This window comes from Symphalangus syndactylus, chromosome 8 (assembly GCF_028878055.3).
Source record: "Symphalangus syndactylus isolate Jambi chromosome 8, NHGRI_mSymSyn1-v2.1_pri, whole genome shotgun sequence".
Classification (NCBI taxonomy): domain Eukaryota; kingdom Metazoa; phylum Chordata; class Mammalia; order Primates; family Hylobatidae; genus Symphalangus; species Symphalangus syndactylus.
Window position 1 is genome coordinate 42,177,564 of NC_072430.2, and position 25,417 is coordinate 42,202,980.

Below are 25,417 nucleotides of genomic sequence, written 5' to 3' on the forward strand. Positions count from 1 at the left end.
GATTCTCCTGCCTCAGCCTTCCAGGTAGCTGGGATTACAGGTTCCCGCCACCACGCCTGGCTTTTTTTTTTGAGACAGAGTCTCGCTCTGTCGCCCAGGCTGGAGTGCAGTGGCCTGATCTTGGCTTCACTGCAAGCTCTGCCTCCCAGGCTCATGCCATTTTCCTGCCTCAGCCTCCCGAGTAGCTGGGACTACAGGCACCTGCCACCACACCCAGCTTATTTTTTGTATTTTTAGTAGAGACAGGGTTTCACCATTTTAGCCAGGATGGTCTCGATCTCCGGACCTCGTGATCCACCCGCCTCGGCCTCCCAAAGTGCTGGGATTACAGGTGTAAGCCACTGCACCTGGCCAATTTTTGTATTTTTAATTGAGACGAGGTTTCATCATGTTGGCCAGGCTGGTCTCAAACTTCTGACCTCAGGTGATCCACTCCCCTCGGCCTCCCAAAGTGCTAGCATTACAGGCATGAACCACTGTGCCCAGCCAATAGCACCCTACTGACCTATGGATTAAGTCCAGACCCTTTGGCATGTCATGTAAGACCCCCTCCCTCTCCCCTCCTTCCTCTGGAGTCTCATGTGGGTACAGACCCCTTCCCTGACAAGATTCCCTATATTCTAGTCACAAAAACCTTCTGGCAGCTATCTGAATAGGTCAAGCACATTCACTCTGAGTAACATGGTACATCCTTGCTTTTTTTTTTTTTTTTTGAGACAGAGTCTTGCTCTTTCACCCAGGCTGGAGTGCAGTGGCGCGATCTCGGCTCACTGCAGGCTCTGCCCCCCGGGGTTCATGCCATTCTCCTGCCTCAGCCTCCCTTGTAGCTGGGACTACAGGCGCCTGCCACCTCGCCCGGCTAATTTTTTGTATTTTTAGTAGAGACGGGGTTTCACCGTGTTAGCCAGGATGGTCTCGATCTCCTGACCTCGTGATCCGCCCGCCTTGGCCTCCCAAAGTGCTGGGATTACAGGCGTGAGCCACCGCGCCCGGCCAATTCCTTGCTTTTGTTCATACTGTTTCCTGTGCTTCATCTTCTATTTCTAATTTACTGGGGAAGCACCAATTCATTTTTAAGATTAGCTCAAACCACATGACCACTGGCCTTTCCTCCCTCCCCATCCCAACCAGTAGAAAAAAATCATTCCACCTTTATGTGCCCATGACATGCCTCTGAAACTTTTACCCTAGCACTGCTATTTTACGGTATTTATTCATTTACATGTTTTTCTCTCCCACCATAATGAGTGTCTTGAGGGCAGGACCACATCTTATTAAGCATGTAGTATACATTTAATAAATGTTTATTGAGTAAGTCAGTATAAAACAATGACCATCAAATTATGTGAGCAATCATCAGAATATCTGATTTCTAAAAAGATGCAACAAATTTTTTTATTATAAATTGACAATTTGTAATTGTATAAATGTATGGGTTACAAAGTGATGTCATAAATTGTGGATACAATATGGAATAGTTAAATCAAGCTAGTTAACATATGCAATACTTCAAATACATTTCTCTGATGAGAACATTAATTTTGAAATGTGTAATACTCCATTATTAAGTATAGGCACCACACTGTACAACCGAACTCAAAAAAAGTATAAAACATATTCTTCCTGTCTGAGATTTTATACCCTTTGACCATCATTAATTTTTTTTTTTTTTTTGAGACAGTCTCACTCTGTCACCCAGGCTGGAATGCAGTGGCGCAAGCTCAGCTCACTGCAACCTCCACCTCCTGGGTTCAAGAGGTTCTCCTGCCTCAGCCTCCCCAGTAGCTGGGATTATAGGCATGTGACACCACACCCGGCTAATTTTTTTTGTATTTTTAGTAGAGATGCAGTTTTGCCATGTTGTCCAGGCTGGTCTCCAACTCCTGACCTCAGGTGATCCACCCACCTTGGCCTCCCAAAGTGCTGGAATTATAGGTGTGAGCCACCGCGCCTGGCCTAATTTTTACGAGACAAAATATCAATTTCAAAACAGCATCAGTGGCAAAACAGCATCAGTGGCTGAGCGTGGTGGCGCGCACCTATAGTCCCAGCTACTCCACAGGCTGAGGCAGGAGAATCGCTTGAACCTGGGAGGCGGAAGTTGTAATGAGCCGAGATCGCGCTGCTGCACTCCAGCCTGGTGACAGAGCAAGACTCCATCTCAAAACAAACAAACAAACAACAAAAAAGCAGCATCAGAAAGTGAGCAGGCCAGGCACGGTGGCTCATGCCTGTAATTCCAGCACTTTGGGAGGCCGAGGCATATTTTTCTTTTTTTTTTTTTTTGAGACGGAGTCTGGCTCTGTCGCCCAGGCTGGAGTGCAGTGGCGCAATCTCGGCTCACTGCAAGCTCTGCCTCCTGGGTTCACGCCATTCTCCTGCCTCAGCCTCCCAAGTAGCTGGGACTACAGGCGCCCGCTACCATGCCTGGCTAATTTTTTGTATTTTTAGTACAGACGGGGTTTCACCGTGTTAGCCACGATGGTCTCGATCTCCTGACCTTGTGATCCACCCGCCTCGGCCTCCCAAAGTGCTGGGATTACAGGCGTGAGCCACCGCGCCCGGCCCGAGGCATATTTTTCTGTATTAAAAATACAAATTTGTCTCTACTAAAAATACCCCCCACCCCCCCACCAAAAAGAAGAAAAATTAGCTGGGCATGGTGCCGTGTACCTGTAATCCCAGCTACTCGGGAGGCTGAGGCAGGAGAATCACTTGAAGGATGGGAGGCAGGGGTTGCAGTGAGCCCAGATTGCACCACTGCACTCCAGCCTGGTGGCAGAGCAAAACTTCATCTCAAGAAAAAAAAAAAAAAAAAAAGACTGAGCATATTTAACTACCCTCAGCTCATAGTAAGGCAAATAGGTCAAGAGAATAATAATTCATGCTACTGCATTGGAAAAGGAATTAAAAGAAATTAAAAAATGTGTAAGCAGAAACTCAGTTGTATGTAAGAAAACCCAATTCACTGTGAGAAACAGAAAGAGCTGGAGTCCTTTAAAAATTAACTGCCTGTTTTTCTGTGGCTAGTGAGCCTTATCTCTCCTCCTTTCCCAGGCATTGTAAATACCCTGTTTCTCTAGCTGTGCAGCTGCAAGGTAAGTAGACAGATAAACTCAAGTCGTAAAACATGATTTTCCTTGAAAAGTAAGAAATGATGTAATGCATGTCTCAGTTAATTGAATAACTGTCTTTCTCGCTTCTGTAATATGCTTCCCGTGCACAGATTCCACCCCCCCACCCCCCGCCCCACAAATTGCTTAAAAGGTAACTTAACTCTTAACTCTTTGTTCAGGGCTCAGTCCTTTGGATGTTAATCCGACTGGGCCAGTGCACCTAAATAATAAATATCTTCCTGAACTCCATCGGTCTCTCTGATTCCTTAAAAATTCTGCTACATTATGTGTAATGAACTGGCAACAAGAGAAAGTTGGTCGAAGAAAGGCAGAGGAACTGTGTCTTGTAAGAATTAGAATCGAGGGGCTCCATAATCATCTGGCATCCGTTCAATGTTGTATCTGATCAGGACAAAAAATTAACACTGGTAAGAAAGATGGGAAGAGAACCCATCTAAAAACCCATCCTTTACAGACTGCAATACTCTCACCCCCACTGTGAATCCTTTTTGTCAGTGGGAACAATTTAGGGGAACATCATAATGAATGATTTACAGCAAAATGCTGGCTATAATACAATATGATTGTTTTTTCAAAGTCACAAAGTCAGCAAGAGGGGAACTGAGGATCTGAGATCACTAAGTCCAACTTCTTAGTCCACAGACTTCCCACCACATTGTGCTCTCCCCAAACTGAAAAGCTGGAAAATAAGTCTGAGGACTGACAAAAAATAGCCAAGAAGAATAACAGCCTCTTTTTTTTTTTTTAAAATAAGCTTTCCATTTCTCAGATGAGGTGTTAATAAAAAAAAAAAATCTTTCAAAACAGGTATTTCTGGCCAAAAAGATTAGCTTGATTTAAATTACTGCTTTTATTTCAAACAATATGTCTATTTCTTCCAGTAATCTTACTCTAACAATTTAAATGTTTGCCTCATTCCTTAAATCCTCTCTCTTCTGCCCTTGCTCTTGCTTTGTCTCATTTCTTCAAACATAACTATGTAAACATTTGATACAATAATTTCTTTCAAATCCTTTATAACCTTATCACTTGTCCTCATTTTCAATTGATATCAATTATATATTTCTATTCCCTTCCCCAAGAGAAATTTCTCACCTATGGTTAGAAATGTACATGATAGGAACTCCAGGAATCTTACGGATTCTTCTTTTAAGGTCCCGGTCAACCGTGGCCACAATGTAACACTTATGCTGTAAGAGACATGGAGTGATGTTCACACTGAGGTCACTGAGCACGCTTAGTTACTACTGGATAATGGCACAACCACTGACTAGTCTGAGAATCGTTCATTTTCACAGTAAGTAGTGAAGGGTAGGCTGTAACAATTTGTTGAGTACCTACTATGATCTAGGAGCTCCTAATCTTGTTATATAAAATAAACAAGTTGCCTGGGCTGAATGCAGCATTTAGAATCTTGAGGAGAAGAAGGTAGAAAACTATTCACAAGCTGCAAACTGTTTTGTGCTCATAAATGAAAGAGACTTTCACACTTGGGGCAGACAATTCTTTAGTTTTGGGAAAATGCTCCAAGGAACTCCATGGAGATAAAAAGTGCCTTAATTTGGAGGCCATAGCTCCCTCCTTTCCCTAGATCTTGGGGCCTGGGTGTGCTCTGGGCCTACTGATGTTAGAAGTAAGCTACCCCTGAAACAGGAAGCCTAAGTAGGATCTTCAGGGCCTGAAACTAGAGCCTAGCCGTTATAAAAACAGTAATATTTAGCTGTCAGGTGAAAGCTAGTTTATAGGAAGCTTCACTTCTGTCATGTCTGACTCTCCTACTGGGTTTTATAAAAAGTGGCAGAGTGGTGTCAGCTGTGCTATGGGAAATACTGGCCCCACCTATGGGGCGAAGTGGCTAAAGGGATGGCTCTGTGGTCAGCAGATGAAGATTATCATCAGCAAAGAGAGGCCCTTATAAAAGCACTCAGTAGCAGAAGTCCTTGTGGTGCTTAATGAAGGAATTAAAAACCTACTTATTCTAGCGTATGTGTGAAATAGCATCTTGGGAGACTCTCAGATATAACTAAGAAGCACTTTTGGATTAGGCATTGTGAAAAGGAACAAAATTCCTACATCAAAAATAAATGGGTTCTACATTAACTCACTTAAAATCATTTTACAGAGATTTGTGAGATAAAGAATCAGTTAAATGTCCCAAATCACATGGCCAGTAAATGCAGGTGCTGAGACGTGAAACCCACGTCTCCTTCCCAAGCCTGTGCTCTTTCCATTATGGTTAGAGCGTACATTTTCAATCCACTTTCTCAAGTAAATGAAGACACCTATGCTTCTTATGAAGGAATGCTATGCAATTTTTTTAAAATTTAACCACAATGTATATTCTTAGATAATAGTTTACATTTTTTTTTTAAGCACAAAGTAAACAGTTATGAACTGATAATACCTGAGTTACTCTCTGTACTAAGCAGTCATCTGCATAGGTTCCTTTGTGTGTACATGGTAATCGTTCAAATCTTGGATCCTTGGCAATCCTGTAGGTGGATTAAAGAAAACAATCAACTGGATAACTTTCTGAGTCTTAATTAGTGCAATAAAAGTAACATGATCTATACAGAGATTTTAAGGCACTGTTCTCCTCCTGAACTTTATCCTCTAACTGGAAAGACAATTCACGGGGCAGGGAATAAAGGCTGACAGCTGGTGTGCTTTGGGTCATTTAATCATTACAAAACTCTGAGTTATTATATATCTATTCTACAGACGAGGAAGTAGGCTTAGAGAGATTAAATTACTTCATTCAAAGCTATACAGCTGGGAAAAGCCAGGATTTAAAAACAAAACCAATTTTAACCTAACCATTTCACTTTTAAGAAGTTGTCTTAAACACAAATGAACAAGAATATAGGCACAAGTATGATCATTCAGCACAGTTTATAGTAAGTGAAGAAAATAAAAATATCCATTACAAAGGTAAAAGTTAAACACATTTTGGTGCCCTTATCCTATTAATAAAAAGTGAGGTAGAGCTGTACATACCAGTGTGGAAGGACCTACACTAAACTGTTGAATAAACAAAGCAGGGCATATGCATATGTATGTGTGTGTGTATATATATATCTATATATATATATATATATTATGATTCAATTAATAAAATACAAATCCTTCTTTCCAATACTCTTTATTTAGTTCTGGAAAAATATATTAACCTTTCTCAGTTGTCACTCTTGGGGTATTAGAATGGACGAAGTATGAATGTAGAGGCAGACTTTTACCTTTTACTATATGTATATGCGTATATTGTTTGCCATAAAACATTCAAATGTATTATTTTCATACATATTTGAAAAAGAAAAACCCCAACTCTGTGTGATTCTGAGAGCCATGCTCTTTCTATTAATGATGATGAGTCACTGAAATGAAGAAAAATACAAGACAGCACATAAGTACCAAGTGCAACACAAATACTCCTCCATATTGCAGTAGTTCAGTGCTAGGTCAATGTGGGTTGGGAATATTTAGAAAAAAATGACATGGGGTGAAATAAGATTAAAGAATGTGCCAAGCAATGTAAGGGTACCAAATAGGACACCAGCCAACTGTAAAATGGTTTCTTTGTATCTGGGGAAGAGTAAACACATCTTTCTGGCTGGGGGAAGTGTTTGTGGAGAGAAGAATGAAATGGGGCTAGAAAGAGTCTCCAATGCCAGGCTGAGGAGTGCGATGACACAGGTAATGAGGAGTCATTAAAGATTTCTGGGGGACAAAGTGATAAGAACAAAGCTCTGTCTTGGAAAAACTAAGCAGGCTGTGCTAGGGAGGATACACTAGAGGGAAGATGGACTCGTTGCTGACAAACTAGGTGGGCAACAGTCTAGGACTATGCTCTTTCAGTTATCTCTGTACTCCTGAAATCACTTATCTCCTCTCTACTAGCTTTTTTCTAGAAACATACTAACATGCTGTCATATATTCTCTGTCTTAAGAAAAAAAATCTTTTTACCTATACCCCCTCCAGCTAACACCCCATTTCTGCATCTCCTGACAGACAAACTTAGTGTTTCCACTTGGTGCCTCTATTTTCTCCCCTCTCATTCTTTATTTTTATTGTCTTAAAAATTGCCAGGCTGGGTGTGGAGGATCATGACTACAATCCCAGCACTTTGGGAGGCCAAAGCAGGAAGATCACTTGAGGCCAGGAGTTTGAGACCAGCTGGGCAACATAGTGAGACCCTATCTCTCTACCAAATATTTTTTTTTTTTTTTTTTTTGAGATGGAGTCTCATTCTGTCACCCAGACTGGAGTGCATTGGCACGATCCCAGCTCACTGCAACCTCTGCCTCCTGGGTTCAAGCGATTCTCCTGCTTCAGCCTCCTGAGTAGCTGGGATTACAGGCATGCGCCACCATGCCCAGCTAATTTTGTATTTTTAGTAGAGACGGGGTTTCACCATGTTAGCCAGGCTGGTCTTGAACTCCCGACCTCATATGATCTGCCTACCTCAGCCTCCCAAAGTGCTAGGATTACAGGCGTTAGCCACTGTGCCCAGCCTTTTTGAGATGGAGTCTTGCTCTGTTGCCTAGGCTGGAGTGTGGTGAGTGGCACGATCTTGGCTCATTGCAGCCTCTGCCTCCCAGGCTCAAGCAATTCTCCTGCCTCAGCATCCCTAGTAGCTGGGATTATAGGTGCCTGCCATCACCCCCAGCTAATTTTTGTATTTTTAGCAGAGATGAGGTTTCACCATGTTGGTCAGGCTGGTCTTGAACCCCTAGCCTCAGGTGATCTGCCTGCCACAGCCTTCCTAAGTGCCAGGATTACAGGCATGAACCAAAAAAATTTTTTTAAAAATTAGCCATGCAAAAGAAAAAAAAAAATCAGACATGCATAGTGGTATGCACCTCTATGTAGTCCCAGCTACTTGGGAGGCCGAAGCAGGAGGATCACTTGAGCCGGAGAGGTCAAGGCTGCAGTGAGCTGTGATAGCATCACTGCACTCCAGCCTGGGCGACAGTGAGAATCTCTCTTTAAAAAAAAAAAAAAAGCATATATACATATCTATAAACAATGCAGTATTGGTTTGCATGTTTTTAGACTTTAGATAAATGGTATACTCCACATATGTTCTTGCTTTTTTATTTTTTTTAAAGAGATTGGGGTCTTGTTGTCCAGGCTGGCTTGAAACTCCTAGGCTCAGGTGATCCTTCTGCCTCAGCCTCCCAAGTAACTGGAACCACAGATGTGCGTAACAGTGCTCAGCATTGTTCTTTTTCTTTTTTCTGAGACAGGGTCTCACTGTCTCCCAGGCTAGAGTGCAGTGGTATGATCTCGAACCTCCCTGGCTCAAGCAATCCTCCTACCTCAGCCTCCCAAGTAGCCGGGAATACAAGTACATTTCACCATGCCTGGCTAATTTTAAAATGTTTCATAGACATTGGGTCTCACTATGTTGCCCAGGCTGGTCTCAAATTCCTGGGCTCCAGGAATCCTCCTGCTTCGGGCTCCCAATACTGCTGGGATTACAGGAGTGAGCCACAGTGACTGACTGCTGTTTTTTTTTTTATACTTTATATTGTTTTTGAGATTTATCCACACTGGCACATAACTCTAGTTCACTCATCTTCACTCCTGTATAGTATTTTATTCATGAGCATTCCACAGCTTATCTACTCTGTTCTTTCTTTTTTAAAGAGACAAGGTCTCACTTTGTTTTTGGGGCTGGAGTGGAGTGGTGTGATCATAGCTCACTGCAACCTTGAACTCCGTAGAGGCACAAGCCACCATGCCTGGCTAATTTTTTTTTTTTTTTTTTGAGATGGAGTCTCGCTCTGTCGCCCAGGCTGGAGTGCAGTGGCGTGATCTCGGCTCACTGTAAGCTCCGCCTCCTGGGTTCATGCCATTCTCCTGCCTCAGCCTCCCCAGCAGCGGGGACTCCAGGCGCCCACAACCATGCCCGGCTAATTTTTTTATATTTTTAGTAGAGACAGGGTTTCCCCGTGTTAGCCAGGATGGTCTCAATCTCCTGACATCGTGATCTACCTGCCTCAGCCTCCCAAAGTGCTGGGATTACAGGCGTGAGACTCTGCGCCCGGCTGGCCGCCTGGCAAATTTTTAAAGTTTTGTAGAGCCAGGGTCTCATTATGTTGGCCAGGCTGGTCTCAAACTCCTGGGCTCCAGCAATCCTCCCCACTTGGCCTCACAAAGTGTTGGGATTATACGTGAGCTTCTGTACCGAGTCCTTTTTTTTTTGGAGATAGAGTCTTGCTCTGTAGCCCAGGCTGGAGTACAGTGGCACGACCTCGGCTCACTGAAACCTCCGCCTCTTGGGTTCAAACGATTCTCTTGCCTCAGCCTCCAGAGTAGCTGGGATTATGGGCACCCGCCACCACGCCTGGCTAATTTTCATATTTTAGTAGAGACAGGGTTTCACCATGTTCAGGACCACTCCTGACCTCAAATGATCTGCCTGCCTCGGCCTCCCAAAGTGCTGGGATTACAGGCATGAGCCACCATGCCTGGCCATCCTTTATGGCTTAAGAAAAGCCATTTCTTTTGGCTGTCTGCAATTTTTTTGCTATTACATATATAAGAAGATGCCAATACTTGACTCCAATAGTTGGTGAACTTCTCTATAGCAATCTTTTTCTTTTTTTTTTTTTACCAGAACCCATAGCACAAGATAGATTTTATCTAGCATACAGTATGCATACATATACCACATATACATATACAGACATATAACAGCAAAAAAAGTTTTGTGAAGCAGTACCCAATTTTTTCTACACATTCATGCTAATATTTTATAATTTATTTCTTTTTTTTTTTTTGAGACAGAGTCTCACTCTATCACCCAGGCTAAAGTGCAGTGGCACCATCTCAGCTCACTGCTACCTCTGCCTCCTGGGCTCAAGCAATCTTCCCGCCTTAGCCTCCCGAGTAGCTGAGACTACAGGTGTATGCCACCACACCTGGTTAATTTTTTCTTTTTGTAGAGACAGGGTTTCACCATGATGCCCAGGCTGGACTGGAAATCCTAGGCTCAAACAATCCACTTGCCTCAGCCTCCTAAGGTGTTGGGATTACAGGCATGAGCCACCGTGCCCAGCCTATAGTTTCTTCTATTACACTAAAAAATATACTCGGGGGTCGGGTGTGGTGGCTCACGCCTATAATCCCAGCACTTTGAGAGGCCAAGGTGGGAGGATCACTTGAGCCCAGGAGTTCAAGACTAGCCTGGGCAACATGGTGAGACCTCATCTCTACTGAAATTTTAAAAAACTGGCCACGTAAGGTGTTGCATGCCTGTAGTCCCAGCTACTTGAGGGTGCTGAGGCAGGAGGACTGCTTAAGCTACCAGGAGGTCGAGGCTGCAGTGAGCCCTGATTGTGCCACTGCACTCCAGCCTGGGTGACAGAGCAAGACCTTGCTTCAAAAACAAAACAAAACAAAACAAAACAAAACAAAACAAAACAAAACACACAAAAAAACCCCAAACCAACCAGGCATTGTGATCCTTTAAACCAATTTAATCACCTGTAGACTGTGATCTCCAGGTTAAAAGACTGTGTTGTAAGAATATGAACAACCTGGGCCGGGCACGGTGGCTCACGCTTGTAATCCCAGCACTTTGGGAGGCCGAGGAGGGCGGATCACGAGGTCAGGAGATCGAGACCACGGTGAAACCCCGTCTCTACTAAAAATACAAAAAAATTAGCCGGGCGTGGTGGCGGGCGCCTGTAGTCCCAGCTACTCCGAGAGGCTGAGGCAGGAGAATGGCGTGAACCCGGGAGGCGGAGCTTGCAGTGAGCCGAGATTGCGCCACTGCACTCCAGCCTGGGCGACAGAGTGAGACTCCGTCTCGAAAAAAAAAAAAAAAGAATATGAACAACCTGGATTTTACCAGATATTGTCAAGTTGCCCTCCAAAGTGATGACCAATTTATACCCTTTGTAGTTTAGTATGAGAATTCCCATTGCTTCACGGTCTTAACTATTCTTGGCATTGTCAAGCTCATTAAAAAATTTTTGCCAATCTAATGGGCACTAAATGACAACTCATTGTGAATTTAAGAATTATGTTTTTCTTATGGATGTGAAGTTCTTTATGCATTTTGAAAATAAGCCCTTTGTTGATTATGTATGTCTGTTTACTTTGTTAATGCTATCTTTTGCTATACACAAATATTCAATTTCATTAAGATATTCTCTGTATTTTCTCTTTTTTTTTTTTTTGAGACAGAGTTTTGCTCGTTGCCCAGGCTGGAGTGCAATGGCGTGATGTAGGCTTACCGCAACCTCCGCCTCCCGGGTTCAAGCGATTCTCCTGCTTCAGCCTCCCAAGTAGCTGGGATTACAGGCACCCACCACCACGGCCGGCTAATTTTGTATTTTTGGAAGAGATAGGGTTTCTCCATGTTGGTCAGGCTGGTCTCGAACTCCTGACCTCAGGTGATCTGCCTGCCTTGGCCTCCCAAAGTACTGGGATTACAGGCCACCGAGCCTGGTCAAGATATTCTCTGTATTTTCTATTAAAAGTTTAGACACTTACTCTAACTGGAACTGATTTTTGTGTGAGAGAAAGACCAAAACAACCCCCCCAAAAATGATAAATAGTTTTGTATGATTTTCACTTAAACTAACTGGCCAAGAAATCTTTAAACAGCAAACAGATGAATCTTCAGTATACCAATCTAGAACAGATCTAGTTTACCTCCTTCCTACCTTAGAGCCACTCGATACTTCTGCCCCAATTTCTCAATTTCAGCCATTACACAATCGGTTATACAAGGGATACCTGCCAGGGAAAAAAATTCACATTAAGAGCAGAACTTGTAAAGAAATTATCTCTGAATTATATCCCTGCTCAGAGTTTTAAAAAGACCCAGGACACTTCTGCAATGACAGCAGAATTAGTACACTGCAATATACAATAAGAACTAGAGTAGAAGAAAACCCTAAGAAACTAAGATTGTCCCAACCCCAAACTGCAGATTCCCTGTTATAAACATATCTGGGGAAAAACAACTAAGCTGAACTCCATCATTATTTTTATATTAGTGTAAGTTCCTGATGGGAAAAAAAATTATTTATTTATTATTATTATTATTATTTTTAGACAGAGTCTTGCTCTGTTGCCCAGGCTGGAGTACAGTGGCATGATCTCAGCTCACTGCAGCCTCAACCTCTTGGGTTCTAGTGATCCTGCTGGGTACTAATGATCCTCCCACCTCAGCCTCCCGAGTAGCAAGGACCACAGGTACACACCACTATGCCCACTGGTGTGGGCATAGTGTTTAATTAAAAAAAAAACAACATTTTTTTTTTTTTGTAGAGCCGGGGCTTTGCCATGTTGCCCAGGCTGTCTTGAACTCCTGGGATCAATCATTCCTCCTGTCTTGGGCTCCCAAAGTGTTGGGATTACAGGCGTGAGCCACTGTGCCTGGCTCAGATGAAATAAAATTTAAATGTGAACCACAAGAAACCATGAAATCAACCAGATGATGTAAATCTGATCACATAAAAATTTTAAAAACTTCTGTTTGACAACTATCAAACAGAAAGCCATATAATAAGTTAAAAAAAAATCATCATCCCTATTTTATAGGTGAGGAACCTGAGACACAAAGAAGTTAACTAAATAGATAGCAAATGGTAAAGCCAATATTTGAACCGAGTCTATTGGGCCAAAGACTGGGAAGAGTGGCACCTAGAAGAGTGGCAAAGATTAAACAGATGAAAATATCCAATATTGGCCGGGCGTAGTAGCTTACGCCTATAATCCCAGCACTTTGGGAGGCTGAGGCAGGCGGATCACCTGAGGTCAGGAGTTCAAGACCAGCCTGGCCAACATGGTGAAACCCGTCTCTACTAAAAATAAAAAAAATAGCTGGGCATGGTGTTGGGCACCTGTAATCCCAGTTACTTGGGAGGCTGAGGCAGGAGGATCAGTTCAACCCAGCAGATGGAGGTTGCAATGAGCAAAGATCGTGCCATTGCACTCTAGCCTGAGTGACAAGAGTGAAACTCCATCTCAAAAAAAAAAAAAAAAGAAAAAAGAAAATACCCAATATTGAGGAAACAAGTATTCTCATACTAAGTTTGTAGGTATATATATTGGTACAACTATTTGAGGGCAAATTTGCAACACCTATTAAAAATACACAAATCCCTTGATACATAATACAGCTTCTAGACAATGTATCCTAAAGAAATACCCTCTTAGGGAGACATATTCATAAGGATATTTACTATAGACTTGTTAGTTGGGTAGAACCTGGGAATAACCAAAATACCTAATAAGATATTGGGTTTAAAAAATTACGTATTTAAACAATAGAATAGTATGTAACTTTACACCTGATCTTACCCCAAAAGGCCGAGAAGCGATTATAGTATGTAACTTTATTCATTTTTTATTTTTATTTTTGAAGTCTCGCTTTGTTGCCCAGGCTGGAGTGCAGTGGTGTGATCTCTGCCTCCCAGGTTCAAGCGATTCTCCTGTCTCAGCCTCCCGAATAGCTGGGATTACAGGCGCCCTCCACCACGCCCAGCTAATTTTTGTAGTTTTAGTAAAGACGGGGTTTCACCACATTGGTCAGGCTGGTTTCGAACTCCTGACCTGAAGCAATCCACCTGCCTCGAACTCCCAAAATGCTGGGATTATAGGCGTGAGCCACCATGCTCGGCCATATGTAACTTTAAAAAAGAATTCCTGGCCAACATGGCAAAACCCTATCTCTACTAAAAATATAAAAATTAGGGCTGGGTGCGGTGGCTCATGCATGTAATCCCAGCACTTTGGGAGGCCAAGGCAGGTGGGTCACCTGAGGTCAGGAGTTTGAGACCAGTCTGGTCAACGTGGTGAAACCCCGTCTCTACTAAAAATACAAAAAAATTAGCTGGATGTGGTGGCACATGCCTGTAGTCCCAGCTACTCGGGAGGCTGAGGCAGAAGAATAACTTGAAGCCTGGAGGCAGAGGTTGCAGTGAGCCGAGATTGCGCCACTGCACTCCAGCCCAGGTGACAGAGTAAGGCTCTGTTTTAAAAAAAAAAAAAAGTAGGTGGATGTGGTGGTACACACCTGCAATCCCGGCTACTGGGAGGCTAAGGCATGAGAAATGCTTGAACCCGGGAGGCAGAGGCTGTGGTGAGCTGAGATTACACACCACTGCACTCCAGCCTGGGTGACAGAGTGACACCCTGTCTCAAAAAAAAAAAACCAAAAACTTGGGCAACATGATTGATACCTTGTTTCTACAAAACATAAATAAATAAAATAGCCAGGCATGGTGGCTCTTTCCAGCAGTCTCAGCTATTTGGGAGGCTGTGGCTGGAGGATCACTTGAGACCTGGAGGTTGAGGCTGCTGTAAGCTATTGGCTCAGACTACTGCATTCCAGCCTGGATGACATAGCAAGAATGAATGAGGCCCATTTATATATACATGCCATGGAAAAATGTTCAAAATATATAGTTCAATGTAAAAAGCAAATAGAAATGATTAAAATGTGATCTATTCATACAGTGGAATATTATTTAGTAATAAAAAGAAATGAAGTACTGACACAAACTGTAATATAAATGATCCTTGAAAACAGTATGCTAAATGAAAAAGGACCAAATATTATAAGATTCTCTTTTTATGAAATGTCCAGAATAGGGAAATTTATACAAACAGAAAGTAGATTAGTGGTTGCCTAGAAACAGAGAGAATGGTGAGGGTTGCAGGGTGATGGCTAAGGGGCTCCAGGTTTCTTCCTGGAATAATGGAAGTTCTAAAATTGACTATGGTGATGGATGATGCACAACTCTGTGAATCCACTAGAAGTCACTGAACTGTACACTTTAAAGGGATGAACTGCATAGTTGTAAAGGGAGTCAATTATATTTCAGTAAATCTGTTTCATAAAGAAAAAAATAATATAGGATCCATTTTCTTTTTTTGAGATGGAGTTTTGCTCTTGTTGCCCGGGCTGGAGCGCAATGGCACTATCTTGGCTTACTGCAATTTCCGCCTCTAGGGTTCAAGCAATTTTCCTGCATCAGCCTCCCGAGAAGCTGGAATTATAGGGACCTGCCACCACGCCCGGCTAATTTTTTTGGATTTTTAGTAGAGACAGAGTTTCGCCATGTTGGCTACGCTGGTCTCGAACTCCAGACCTCAGGTAGTCCGCGTGCGTCAGCCTCCCAAAGTGCTGGGATTACAGGCCATTTTCATTAATAAATAAAAGTAACCCTCCATCTCACACAGATTTATGAATTTTTATAATTGCCCCTTTGAGGAAATGCATTATAAGCAACTTCCTTTTTTCCCCCTTTTGAGACAGGTTCTTATTCCATCACCCAGGCTGGAGGGCAGTGACATGGACATGGTTCAGTGCAGCCTCAACCTTCCACGCTCAAGTGATCCTCCCACCTCAGCCTCCCAAGCAGCTGGGACCATAGACATGCTCCGCCATGCTCAGCTAATTTTTGTGGTTTCTTTTGGTAGAGATAGGGTTTGCCATGTTGCCCAGGCTGGTCTCAAACTCCTGGGCTCAAGCAATCCACCCACCTTGGCCTCCCAAAGTGTTGGGATTACAGGCATGAGCCACTATGCCCGGCTTGATTTAAAAAAAATTTTTTTTGTACAGATGCGGTCACACCATGTTGCCCAGGCTGGTGTTGAACTCCTGAGCTCAAGCCCAGAACTCCTCCCATCTCGGCCTCCCAAACTGCTGGGACTACAGGGTGAGGGATCTCGCCCAGCCCAACTTTCTTTTCTTTTTCTTTTTTTTTTTTTTAAAGACAGGGTCTCGCTCTGTTGCCTGGGCTGGAGTGTAGTGGCATAATCACAATTCACTGTAGCCTCAGCCTCCCAGACTCAAGTGATCCTCCCACCTCAGCATCTGTAGCTAGGACCACAGGTGCATGCCACCATGCCTGGCTTTTTTTTTTTTTTTTTTTTTGAGACAGTCTCGCTCTGTCACCCAGGCTGGAGTGCAGTGGCACGATCTTGGCTCACTGGAGCCTCTGCCTCCCAGGTTCCAGTGATTCTCTTCCCTCAGCCTCACAGGTAGCTGGGATAACAGGCACATGCCGCTGCGCCTGGCTAATTTTTGTATTTTTAGTAGGGACGGGGTTTCACCATGTTGGCCTGGCTGGTCTCAAACTCCTGAAAAGCACTAGGATTACAGGTGTGAACCACCACACCTGGCCCCCTGGCTAATTTTTAAATTTTGTGTAGACATGGGGTCTCGTTATGTTGCCCAGGCTTCAACTTTCATTTTTTTATACTAGAATTTTTTAGAAGTGTATTAATATTGGACAGGCGTGGTGGCTCATGCCTATAATCCCAGCACTTTGGGAGGCCGAGGTGGGCGGAATGCTTGAGGTCAGGAGTTCGATACCAGCCTGGCCAACATAGAGAAACCCGTCTCTACTTTACACAAAAATTAGCTGGGTGTGGCAGCATGCACCTATAATCCCAGCTACTTGGGAGGCTGAGGCAGGAGAATCACTTGAACCTGGGAGGCAGAGGTTGCAGTGAGCAGAGATCATGCCACTGTACTCCAGCCTGGGCCACAGAGTGAAACTTCGTCTCAAAATATATATATTATTTTAATACTGAGATCATGAAACAAGGCAACGTGTTCTTTAAGAGGACCAATTTCAGAGCCATGTAGCAGTGAAGTGAGCAAAGGCTTGCAACTGAAGTAGGGAAGCAGGCTCAGGAAAACCACTACAAGGAAAGGGAAAGTAACAGCCTCAGGATTCATAGGCAGAAGAGAAAGCCGATGGGAAGCAAACTATCCTTCCTTGTTGGATTATAAAGTGGAAATGGAAGAGACCAGGAACTATGTAAAGATCAAAGAGGCCTTTTCAAGGTAAGAGGAAGATAAAGGCCTTCCTTTAAGTATAAAGGCAAGCAAGGCCAGGCACGGTGGCTCACGCCTGCAATCCCAGCACTTCGGGAGGCCAAGGTGGGTGGATCACCTGAGGTCAGGAGTTTGAGACCAGCCTGACCAATATGGTGAAACCCGCCTCTACTAAAAATACAAAAATTAGATAGGCATGGTGGCATGTCCTAGCTACTGGGGTGGCTGAGGCAGAAGAATTGCTTGAACCTGGGAGGTGGAGGTCGCAGTGAGCTGAGATCACGCCAATGCACTCCAGCCTGGGTGACAAAGCGAGACTCTGTCTCAAAAAAAAAGTATACATATTTAAAGAAAGCCATAAGACTAAAGCTCTAACAGTCACCATCTAGATATTACTGGTGGAGGTATAGAGTCAAGGAAGCAATTCACCAAGGAAGCAAAGGGCCATGCTTTGACCCTCTAGCCGTTTCATTGATAAGTAGGTCACAGCATTCCTGGAGAAACAGCTCAATTAGAAATACCATGTGAAATACAAAGAGACTACCAAGTTTAGTGTCTTCCCCCATATGGGGTCACGCAAGCCTCATTCTTAGAGGCCTGGTAGCACCTCAACTTTAGATTATTTCTAAAAGATTTATTTAAAAAGTATACGTATATAGCTTTAAAAAGTAATACAGAAAGGCCTACTTGAAAAAACAACGGTCCCCTGACCATTGGCACCTAATCAATTCTGATCTGTAGAGAAAACTATTTTATTCCATTAGCTCCATTTTTTTCTCATCTGATGCCTACCTTCACATCTTAATAAACATATACAGCTAATAAATGTATGCAGCCACTCTTTTTTTTTTTTTAGATGGAGTTTCTCTGTCGCCAGGCTGGAGTGCAGTGGTGCAATCTCGGCTCACTGCAACCTCCACCTCCCAGGTTCCAGCCATTCTCCTGCCTCAGCTTCCCGAGTAGCTGGGACTACAGGCACACGGCACCACGCCCAGCTAATTTTTGTATTTTTAGTAGAGATGGGGTTTCACCTTGTTGGCCAGGATGGCCTCGATCTCGACCTCATGATCCGCGTGCTTTGGCCTCCCAAAGTGCTGGCATTACAGGCGTGAGCCACCACGAGTGCTCTGATTACAGGTGTGAGCCACCGCACCCGGCTACAGCCATTCTTAATTAATTTTAGGCATCTAAAGAATCTGCTTTCTTACCCCCTTCACACATTCCTTACCCCCTTCTTCTGATCTTGCTTATTTTAATAAATCAGTAAACATTTACCATTTCTATCACTCTGCAGCTGTTGTTCATTATATAGTAGCCTTTAAAACTTAAAAAGGGAGGTACAAATTTTTCCCTTTGATTCCAGTAATTTATCCTCTATGGCAAAGTTTAAGTCTAATTTTCATTCGTACCTCTAACTGGGTGACTGAAAAAATATATAAATATAAACCCGCTACAAATGGGACAGATCTTACTATGATAGGCCTCATAGATGGCCTTAGTTTTTTTTTTCCTGTTCACAGTAGTGAAGGAAGATCATTTAAAGGAGGGGATATACAAATACAGAAGGGAAATCTATTAATGGTAAATTGCATACCTAGGTGTAAATAAACTACCTCAGATCCTCTGTACTACGAATAAATACCAAACTGAATAAACTTAGGAATCAACCATCATCTATCTAACTTCTAGGGCTGTGATCATAAATGGCAGAATGTCTTATTTAGTGTTTCAACACTGGGGTAGAAGGGAGAACATATCCTTATTAACATAAAATAATATAGATACTGAAAAATAGATTTTTCATTTATCCAGAATTTTAAAATCTAGAATTCTAAAACAGAAAATTCACCTATGTTCAAAATTGATGTCCATAATGATACTCGAAGCATTCTAAGTGTTTTCTGAATTGTGAAAGTTTAATTTTTTCCAGTCAAGTTTGCATTATACTTCAATTCATTAAACATGGTCATTGCTATGGTGACCACTGTAAATTAAATGGCTAGCAATTCAGTTAACAAGAACCCCATCTCCCTCCTTTGATGTATTTGTATAAATATAATTATTCTGTACAAACATCATGGAAACATAAAAGTATGATACTCACACTTGGCATACAGACAGTCCATCATTGACTGCACTAAGTCCAGTTTGGCTTTTATGGAAAAGTTGATAAAGTTGGTATCAACGAGGATGTGGTAAGGGGGGCCCAGCTGTGTATTATATTGGAAAAATAAGCAGGAAGGGTGTTGGGGACTGAAGGAAAAAGAAAACAAGAACAAAGTAAAATTTACATTGATACCCTAGTATTAACAAAAACAAAAAATAAGTCTCTGCTTGGGACTGTTTGCTGTAAACTCTTTTGTCCATGTTCATTGGAAATAAATCCTAAAAAGGAAGGCAAGGAAGAAAGTAATATCATTATCTGAATCTCAGCTCCCCTGGCAACCTTTGTCACCAATTTTAAAAAAGCAATTATCAAAAACAAACAAACAAAAAAAGCAATTATCCAATCCAGCTCTTCCTCTAGCAAGAGTAGAATCGCCATGGGCACAGGGAGGTAGAATACAGTTATCATGATTACAATGATACTACAACACGTTTGCCATTCTTATAGGATTCTAAAACTGTTGTTTTGGAATGTGATAGAGAACAGTTTGTCTAGCGTTAGGATTATATACTACAGCAGGACCGGTATCACATCTAGCCCAAGTTGTCCGGGCTGAATATGACAGTGATTCCAAATGCTAGGCCATGGATCAGTATCTACCTGTCATGATATGTCCATTACCAATCCAGGGCAAAATTAGAAAAATAAGGAAAATGTGGTAAAGTTTTCATAAAGTTAAATGTATTTACTTAAAAGGAATACCTTTATATCTTTATATAAAGGTCATATCTTTATATAAATATCTTTATTCTGAAAATATATTTTAAATATTTTTTGGTGATACAGTCTCTCTTTTATGAAATGCTGGTGTGTTAAACAATGGCAATTATGTCTCTTAAAAGATCCCTGGCAAAGAAAAAGTTAATAATCCTAGATAATATCTCCAGGATTTTAGGGGAAATTTTACTGCTCCATAAAATCCAAAAACCTTCAAACCACTAGAATTGATATATGCTCATCGATATCACTTTCATCTACATAGTTGTGCTAGACTTACTAAAAAATAAGTTGCAAACCAGCTCAGGGAAAGCCTGGATTTCTAAGAGGTCTATGGTTTTTAAATGAAAACTTCAAATGTTTGATTACTCACACTTCTCTTTCCTTTAACGCGCTGGGATCCTTCTTTTCTTTCTTTTTAGGTTTTAATCTATCCTTTTCTTTACTAGGAAGAAAAAGGTAAATTAAATCCAAGGGAGAAGAAAAATCACAGCAGTTAAAATCTCAAAAATCTAAAGTTCCTTTTTTTTTTTTTGTCTACTGAAGAAATCCTACTTTGTGACTTCTTCATGTTAATATCAGCATACTCTTTCTGAGCAAATAACTCTAGTGCAAAGTACAGTAACTAGAAGTATCAGAATTAATCAGTAATGCCAATAATGCATAAGAATTGTTAATGAGTAAATAAAAGCTGATTATACTATATTTCTTTCTTAGAATCTCTCACATCAAGGATCACAATCCACTTCCAAGCAGTGGGTAAAAGGGTGACAGTTATCTTCTGAAGATTCAGATGCTTTAACATTTGGGGGAAAAGTATTACCCCATATGCTTCTCAAAAATGGCTAAAATGTAAAAACGCATATACAGAACTTAACCCTTAACTAGAAATTATTATTAATGGAGTGTCATTTCTAAAAATTACACAATACATCCACACTAAAGGCTGAAAAGAATAATTCTGAAGGTTTTAACGACTATTCTCTTATTCTGAGACTCTTTTTTGTATTTTTAGTGGAGATAGGGTTTCACCATGTTGGCCAGGCTGGTTTCGAATTCCTCACCTCAGGTGATCCACCCGCCTCAGCCTCCCAAAGTGCTGGGATTACAGGCATGAGCCACTGCGCCCGGCTTTCTGAGACTCTTAAATTCAATGAAGATCAGTCTTTATTTAATAGCTATGCTTATTCTACACTTAAGCAGGGACACCGCTTTGATCCTCTTCATACTAGGGAATATCACTTCACTTTCTTCTTCCACAGTGATTTGGATTCTTGTATTAGTAAGACTTATAAAATGGAGCTATCTTGGAGTTTTCCCATTTTCTCTGACAAAAATATCTGAGTACCACCAGGCACTGGAAACGCAAGACAAACAAGGTCTCTAACCTTGCCATCTTTCAACAAGAAACACTCCCCCCGCCCCACTCCAGGGGAATGTAGTAGTGTAATGGCAAAAACATAGAGAATTATACGGACTTCACCGAACTGACATGAGGTTTAAATGCGATATGGCAGACAAAGCATATAACGGTAGAAAAACTGAACACTTAATAAATGTTTAATTCCCATCGCCTTTCCCAGTGTGATCGCTCAGCAGCTAAATTACTGTTAAACACTGGCTATCTCATGCTATATAAATCTAAGATAAATATTATAAGTAAAAAACAAAATAATAACAACAAACATTTTTACTACTTATCCTCTCTAGACTCTTATTAGAATATCCCTGGGCGGTTGATTCCAGACACTCACAGCCTCTGATCTCTGAGACTAAGCATTCGCTTCATGGTCGCATACTTCCTTGTTTTCTTTTGCTTCCCCTTGAAACAGAAATTTTAGAATTAAAAAAGTTGGAAACATACGGCATCTTTTAAAGTCTCTTCTTTTCTCTTGTCCATTGCCTTCCCTTCTTGCCTCACATACCCAGACCCTCTTCCCCACTCTGTAAAGCGTAACAGTCACCGCTTGGAGAAGCTTAAGAGCTAACACCAGAATGAAAATATGCAAGGACAATGTGAAGGAAATTTGGCCACGGTCTGACTACCTCCTTCTCCACCCAAAAAGTGGCCTGATAACGTCCCTTCTTGGACCGTCTTCTCTCACCATGGTCACGCCAAACTCCTGGTTCTTCCGTAATCACCAACGGCGCAATGCTTCTACGTCATTCACATACTGCTTCCGGCAAAGGATAGCCCGGAAGCGGAAGCTCCTTGGGGAAACGGCAAACCCCCGAGCCGGTTCTCAGGCCAAGTAGAGATGAACTCTGGGGTCCCTTGGTGGGAGAGTGGAGAGCCCGTCTTCTGCTGAGTGCTGCCGCCCCTTCCCAGGACAGCGGAGGTGGAACTTCGTCGCGCTGTAACCCCCGGCTCGGGTAACGTTTCTCTCCAGCCTTAGGCAGAGCCCAGAAGACCTGCCTTTACCAGAGTTCCAGAGAGAGAGAGGGAGGACAAGGGTAGGGAGGTCAGACTCCTGGTTTGCCCAGTAGTTTGGGGGAACACATTCTCCTCACCCTGTAACGTTGGGGCATCCGGTGTCTACGGTCCGACCCTGAGGCTGTGGTTCCTACTTGGTTTTCCTAGCCGATATGGTGCTTTGTGCAGCTAGGTGGATGATTCTTCTCGAGTATATACCGTGTACTCCTCTCGGTGAAGAGAGAAATGAAGCAGTGTTTGAGGGCCTAGACTGTCGCTAGAGAATTGGGGCATAAGCTTGCATATGTTACTACTTACCCAAGCCAAGAAAATGGTGAGAAACAATGGACATTTATTGTGAAGCCTTGGTGTGTCATCTTTAAGTAAAAAGGGAGAATTTGTGAGAACAAGGAGCGAAAGGTAGCTTTTTTCTTTGAGTACCTGCTATGTATTCCAGTGGTTCTTAACTTTTTGGAGATAACTTATTTCTTGAAAGTTTGTGGAAAGCCAGGGACAATTCTTTAAAAAATGGGCACACATACAGTTTGTAATACACTTTATGAGATTGGTGGACTCTGAAGCCCATCCGTGGACCCTCTGGATGGCTGTAAACTTCAGATGAAAACCCCCATCCTATATACTGTACTTGTCACTTTGTTCATACTACCTTCTTTGACCTTCTCAATAACATAAATACTCTTATTTTACATATGGGGAAACTGAGCCCCAGACTTTGTTCAGGGGTCTGTTTGAGTCTCTTGATTCCAAAGTCTATACTTTTATTTCTTTTTTTCTTTGAGTACCTGCTATGTATTCCAGTGGTTCTTAACTTTTTGGAGATAACTTATTTCTTGAAAGTTTGTGGAAAGCCAGGAACAATTCTTTAAAAAATGGGCACACATACAGTTTGTAATACACTTTATGAGATTGGTGGACTCTGAAGCCCATCCGTGGACCCTCTGGATGTCTGTAAACTTCAGATGAAAACCCCCATCCTATATACTGTACTTGTCACTTTGTTCATACTACCTTCTTTGACCTTCTCAATAACATAAATACTCTTATTTTACATATGGGGAAACTGAGCCCCAGACTTTGTTCAGGGGTCTGTTTGAGTCTCTTGATTCCAAAGTCTATACTTTTATTTCTTTTTTCTTTTTCTTTCTTTTTTTTTTTAAACACTTTGTCTTCCATTCTTCAGCTACTGATCAAGGTGGGAACGGAATGGGTACCTCTGTCATACTTTTCTTATTGCATGATGCTATCCTAGAGTTGGAATTAAAAAATGTTATCAGGTTTAAAAAAGAAGGTGACCATTGTATAACCCTTATGATGAAAACACGTTTATTGTTTAACACGAACTTTGGAGTCTGACTGATGGGGTTAAAATCCTTGCTCTGCCTCATAACTCGCCATGACATTGGGCGAGTTAATCTATCTGCATCTCAGTTTCTTTATCTGTAAAATGGAGATAATCATAATAGCACTCTTTTACTGGGATGTTATCAGGACTTATATTTATTCATAGTTAACATGCGAGGTCCCTAGAAGAGTGTAAACCAGAATACTCAGAGTGTTTTCTATTGTTACCATTGTGTGTCTTCCAACTTGAGGATGTGTGGCAGGGTTGGAATTTTATGCCAATTTTATTTTATTTTATTTTATTTTTGAGACAGAGCCTCCCTCTGCTGCCCAGGTTGGAGTGCAGTGGCACAATCTTGGCTCACAGCAACCTGCCCCTCCCAGGTTCAAGCAATTCTCCTGCCTCAGCCTCCCGAGTAGCTGGGACTGCAGGCATGTGTGTGCCACCATACCTTGCTAATTTTTGTATTTTTAGTAGAGATGGGGTTTCACCATGTTGGCAAGGCTGGTCTCAAACTCCTGACCTCAGGTGATCTGCCCGCCTCAGCCTCCCAAAGTGCTGGGATTACAGACGTGAGCCACCGTGCTCACCCCCAATTTTTTTTTTTGAGATGGAGTTTCGCTCTTGTTGCCCAGGCTGGAGTGCAATGACGCGATCTTGGCTCACTGCAACCCCCACCTCCCGGGTTTAAGCGATTCTCCTGCCTCAGCCTCCTGAGTAGCTGGGATTACAGGCGTGCGCCAACACGCCTGGCTAATTTTGTATTTTTAGTAGAGATGGGGTTTCTCCATGTTGGTCAGGCTGGTCTTGAACTCCCGACCTCAGGTGATCCGCCCACCTTGGCCTCCCAAAGTGCTGGGATTACAGGTGTGAGCCACCGTACCTGGCGCCAGCCCAATTTTATTTTAACATAGTTGCACTGGAACTTGAATGTGTTCATAAACCTCAAAACATTAAGTTTTCAGGTCCTGGGACGCTCAATCGCAGGGTGATTTATTCTGTTGATTTGGGTGTAAACTGTTTTTCTGCTTCTCGTTTCTCTTTCAGGCACACATTCATTTAGATAGCTTGATAGTTTACATATCTGTGGGCTCTGAATTTTTGATGTAGAAATTGTAGCTACAGCCGGGCGCGGTGGCTCACGCTTGTAATCCCAGCACTTTGGGGGGCCGAGGCGGGCGGATCACGAGGTTAGGAGATCGAGACCACGGTGAAACCCCATCTCTACTAAAGATACAAAAAATTAGCCAGGCGTGGTGGCGGGTGCCTGTAGTCCCAGCTACTCGGAGAGGTTGAGACAGGAGAATGGCGTGAACCCGGGAGGCGGAGCTTGCAGTGAGCCGAGATTGCGCCACTGCACTCCAGCCTGGGCGACAGAGCAAGACTCCGTCTCAAAAAAAAAAAAGAAATAGTAGCTACAGATACTGTACGTGCCTTCTGCTTTACCCCATTTGTGGTCACTAGAAGTTCCTAATCTTTCTGGAGCAGCTTGTCTCTGTCAAGCTGTCATTCATGTGTAGAGCTAATAGCAACCAGTTTTTTGATGTATCTCTTGGTAATTAGACAATAAGCTTTTTATTGTCTAAAAGCTAAAATAACATGGTCAGTTATTCTTCTTAAACATCTGACTGATTAGTATTATATATAGGTTCAGAGGGAAAATTGCATATCATTAAATAGTAATTTGCATTTAAATTTAGGCACTGACAGAAAAACACTCTTCTGGTAATGTGTACTTTGAATTTTGGAATCCATGAACAACAACAACTTAAAGGCCATTTGTAATTTCTATTGTAACCTCTATTG

General features: G+C 42.4%; 2 protein-coding genes across 18 annotated transcripts in view; one reads left to right on the plus strand and one right to left on the minus strand.

Annotated features, from left to right (window-relative positions):
- Nucleotides 1-1,369: 1,369 nt before the first annotated feature.
- Nucleotides 1,370-22,014, minus strand: FCF1 (FCF1 rRNA-processing protein). 9 transcript variants are annotated; one of them, XR_010122066.1, is made up of 9 exons: nt 21,941-22,014; nt 21,590-21,657; nt 20,209-20,280; nt 19,056-19,204; nt 11,817-11,889; nt 5,542-5,629; nt 4,233-4,327; nt 2,773-3,518; nt 1,370-1,700 (listed from the first exon to the last, which is right to left on the minus strand). XR_010122066.1 is itself a non-coding variant. In XM_055288793.2 (8 exons), exons 1-8 carry the CDS (start codon nt 21,941-21,943, stop codon nt 3,470-3,472), a joined length of 597 nt encoding a protein of 198 aa, XP_055144768.1. In that variant the 5' UTR covers nt 21,944-22,014; the 3' UTR covers nt 1,370-3,469. The 9 variants fall into 9 exon arrangements, 4 of the variants coding, with proteins under 4 accessions (XP_055144768.1, XP_055144769.1, XP_055144771.1 ...); XR_010122068.1 differs by having other exon boundaries at nt 21,882-21,972; XR_010122067.1 differs by having other exon boundaries at nt 1,370-1,764; nt 2,716-3,518; nt 21,882-21,972.
- Nucleotides 21,998-25,417, plus strand: part of AREL1 (apoptosis resistant E3 ubiquitin protein ligase 1) — an 89,737-nt gene continuing 86,317 nt past the window's right edge. For 5 of the 9 annotated variants that reach the window (XR_010122051.1, XR_010122053.1, XR_010122050.1 and 2 more), the window contains exon 1: nt 22,038-22,208. The gene's annotated coding sequence lies outside the window, so the exon portion shown is untranslated. Of the gene's footprint in view, nt 22,209-25,417 lie in introns of all 9 variants that reach the window. The other 4 variants (XM_063644187.1, XM_055288801.2, XM_063644188.1 and 1 more) reach the window with 4 other exon arrangements.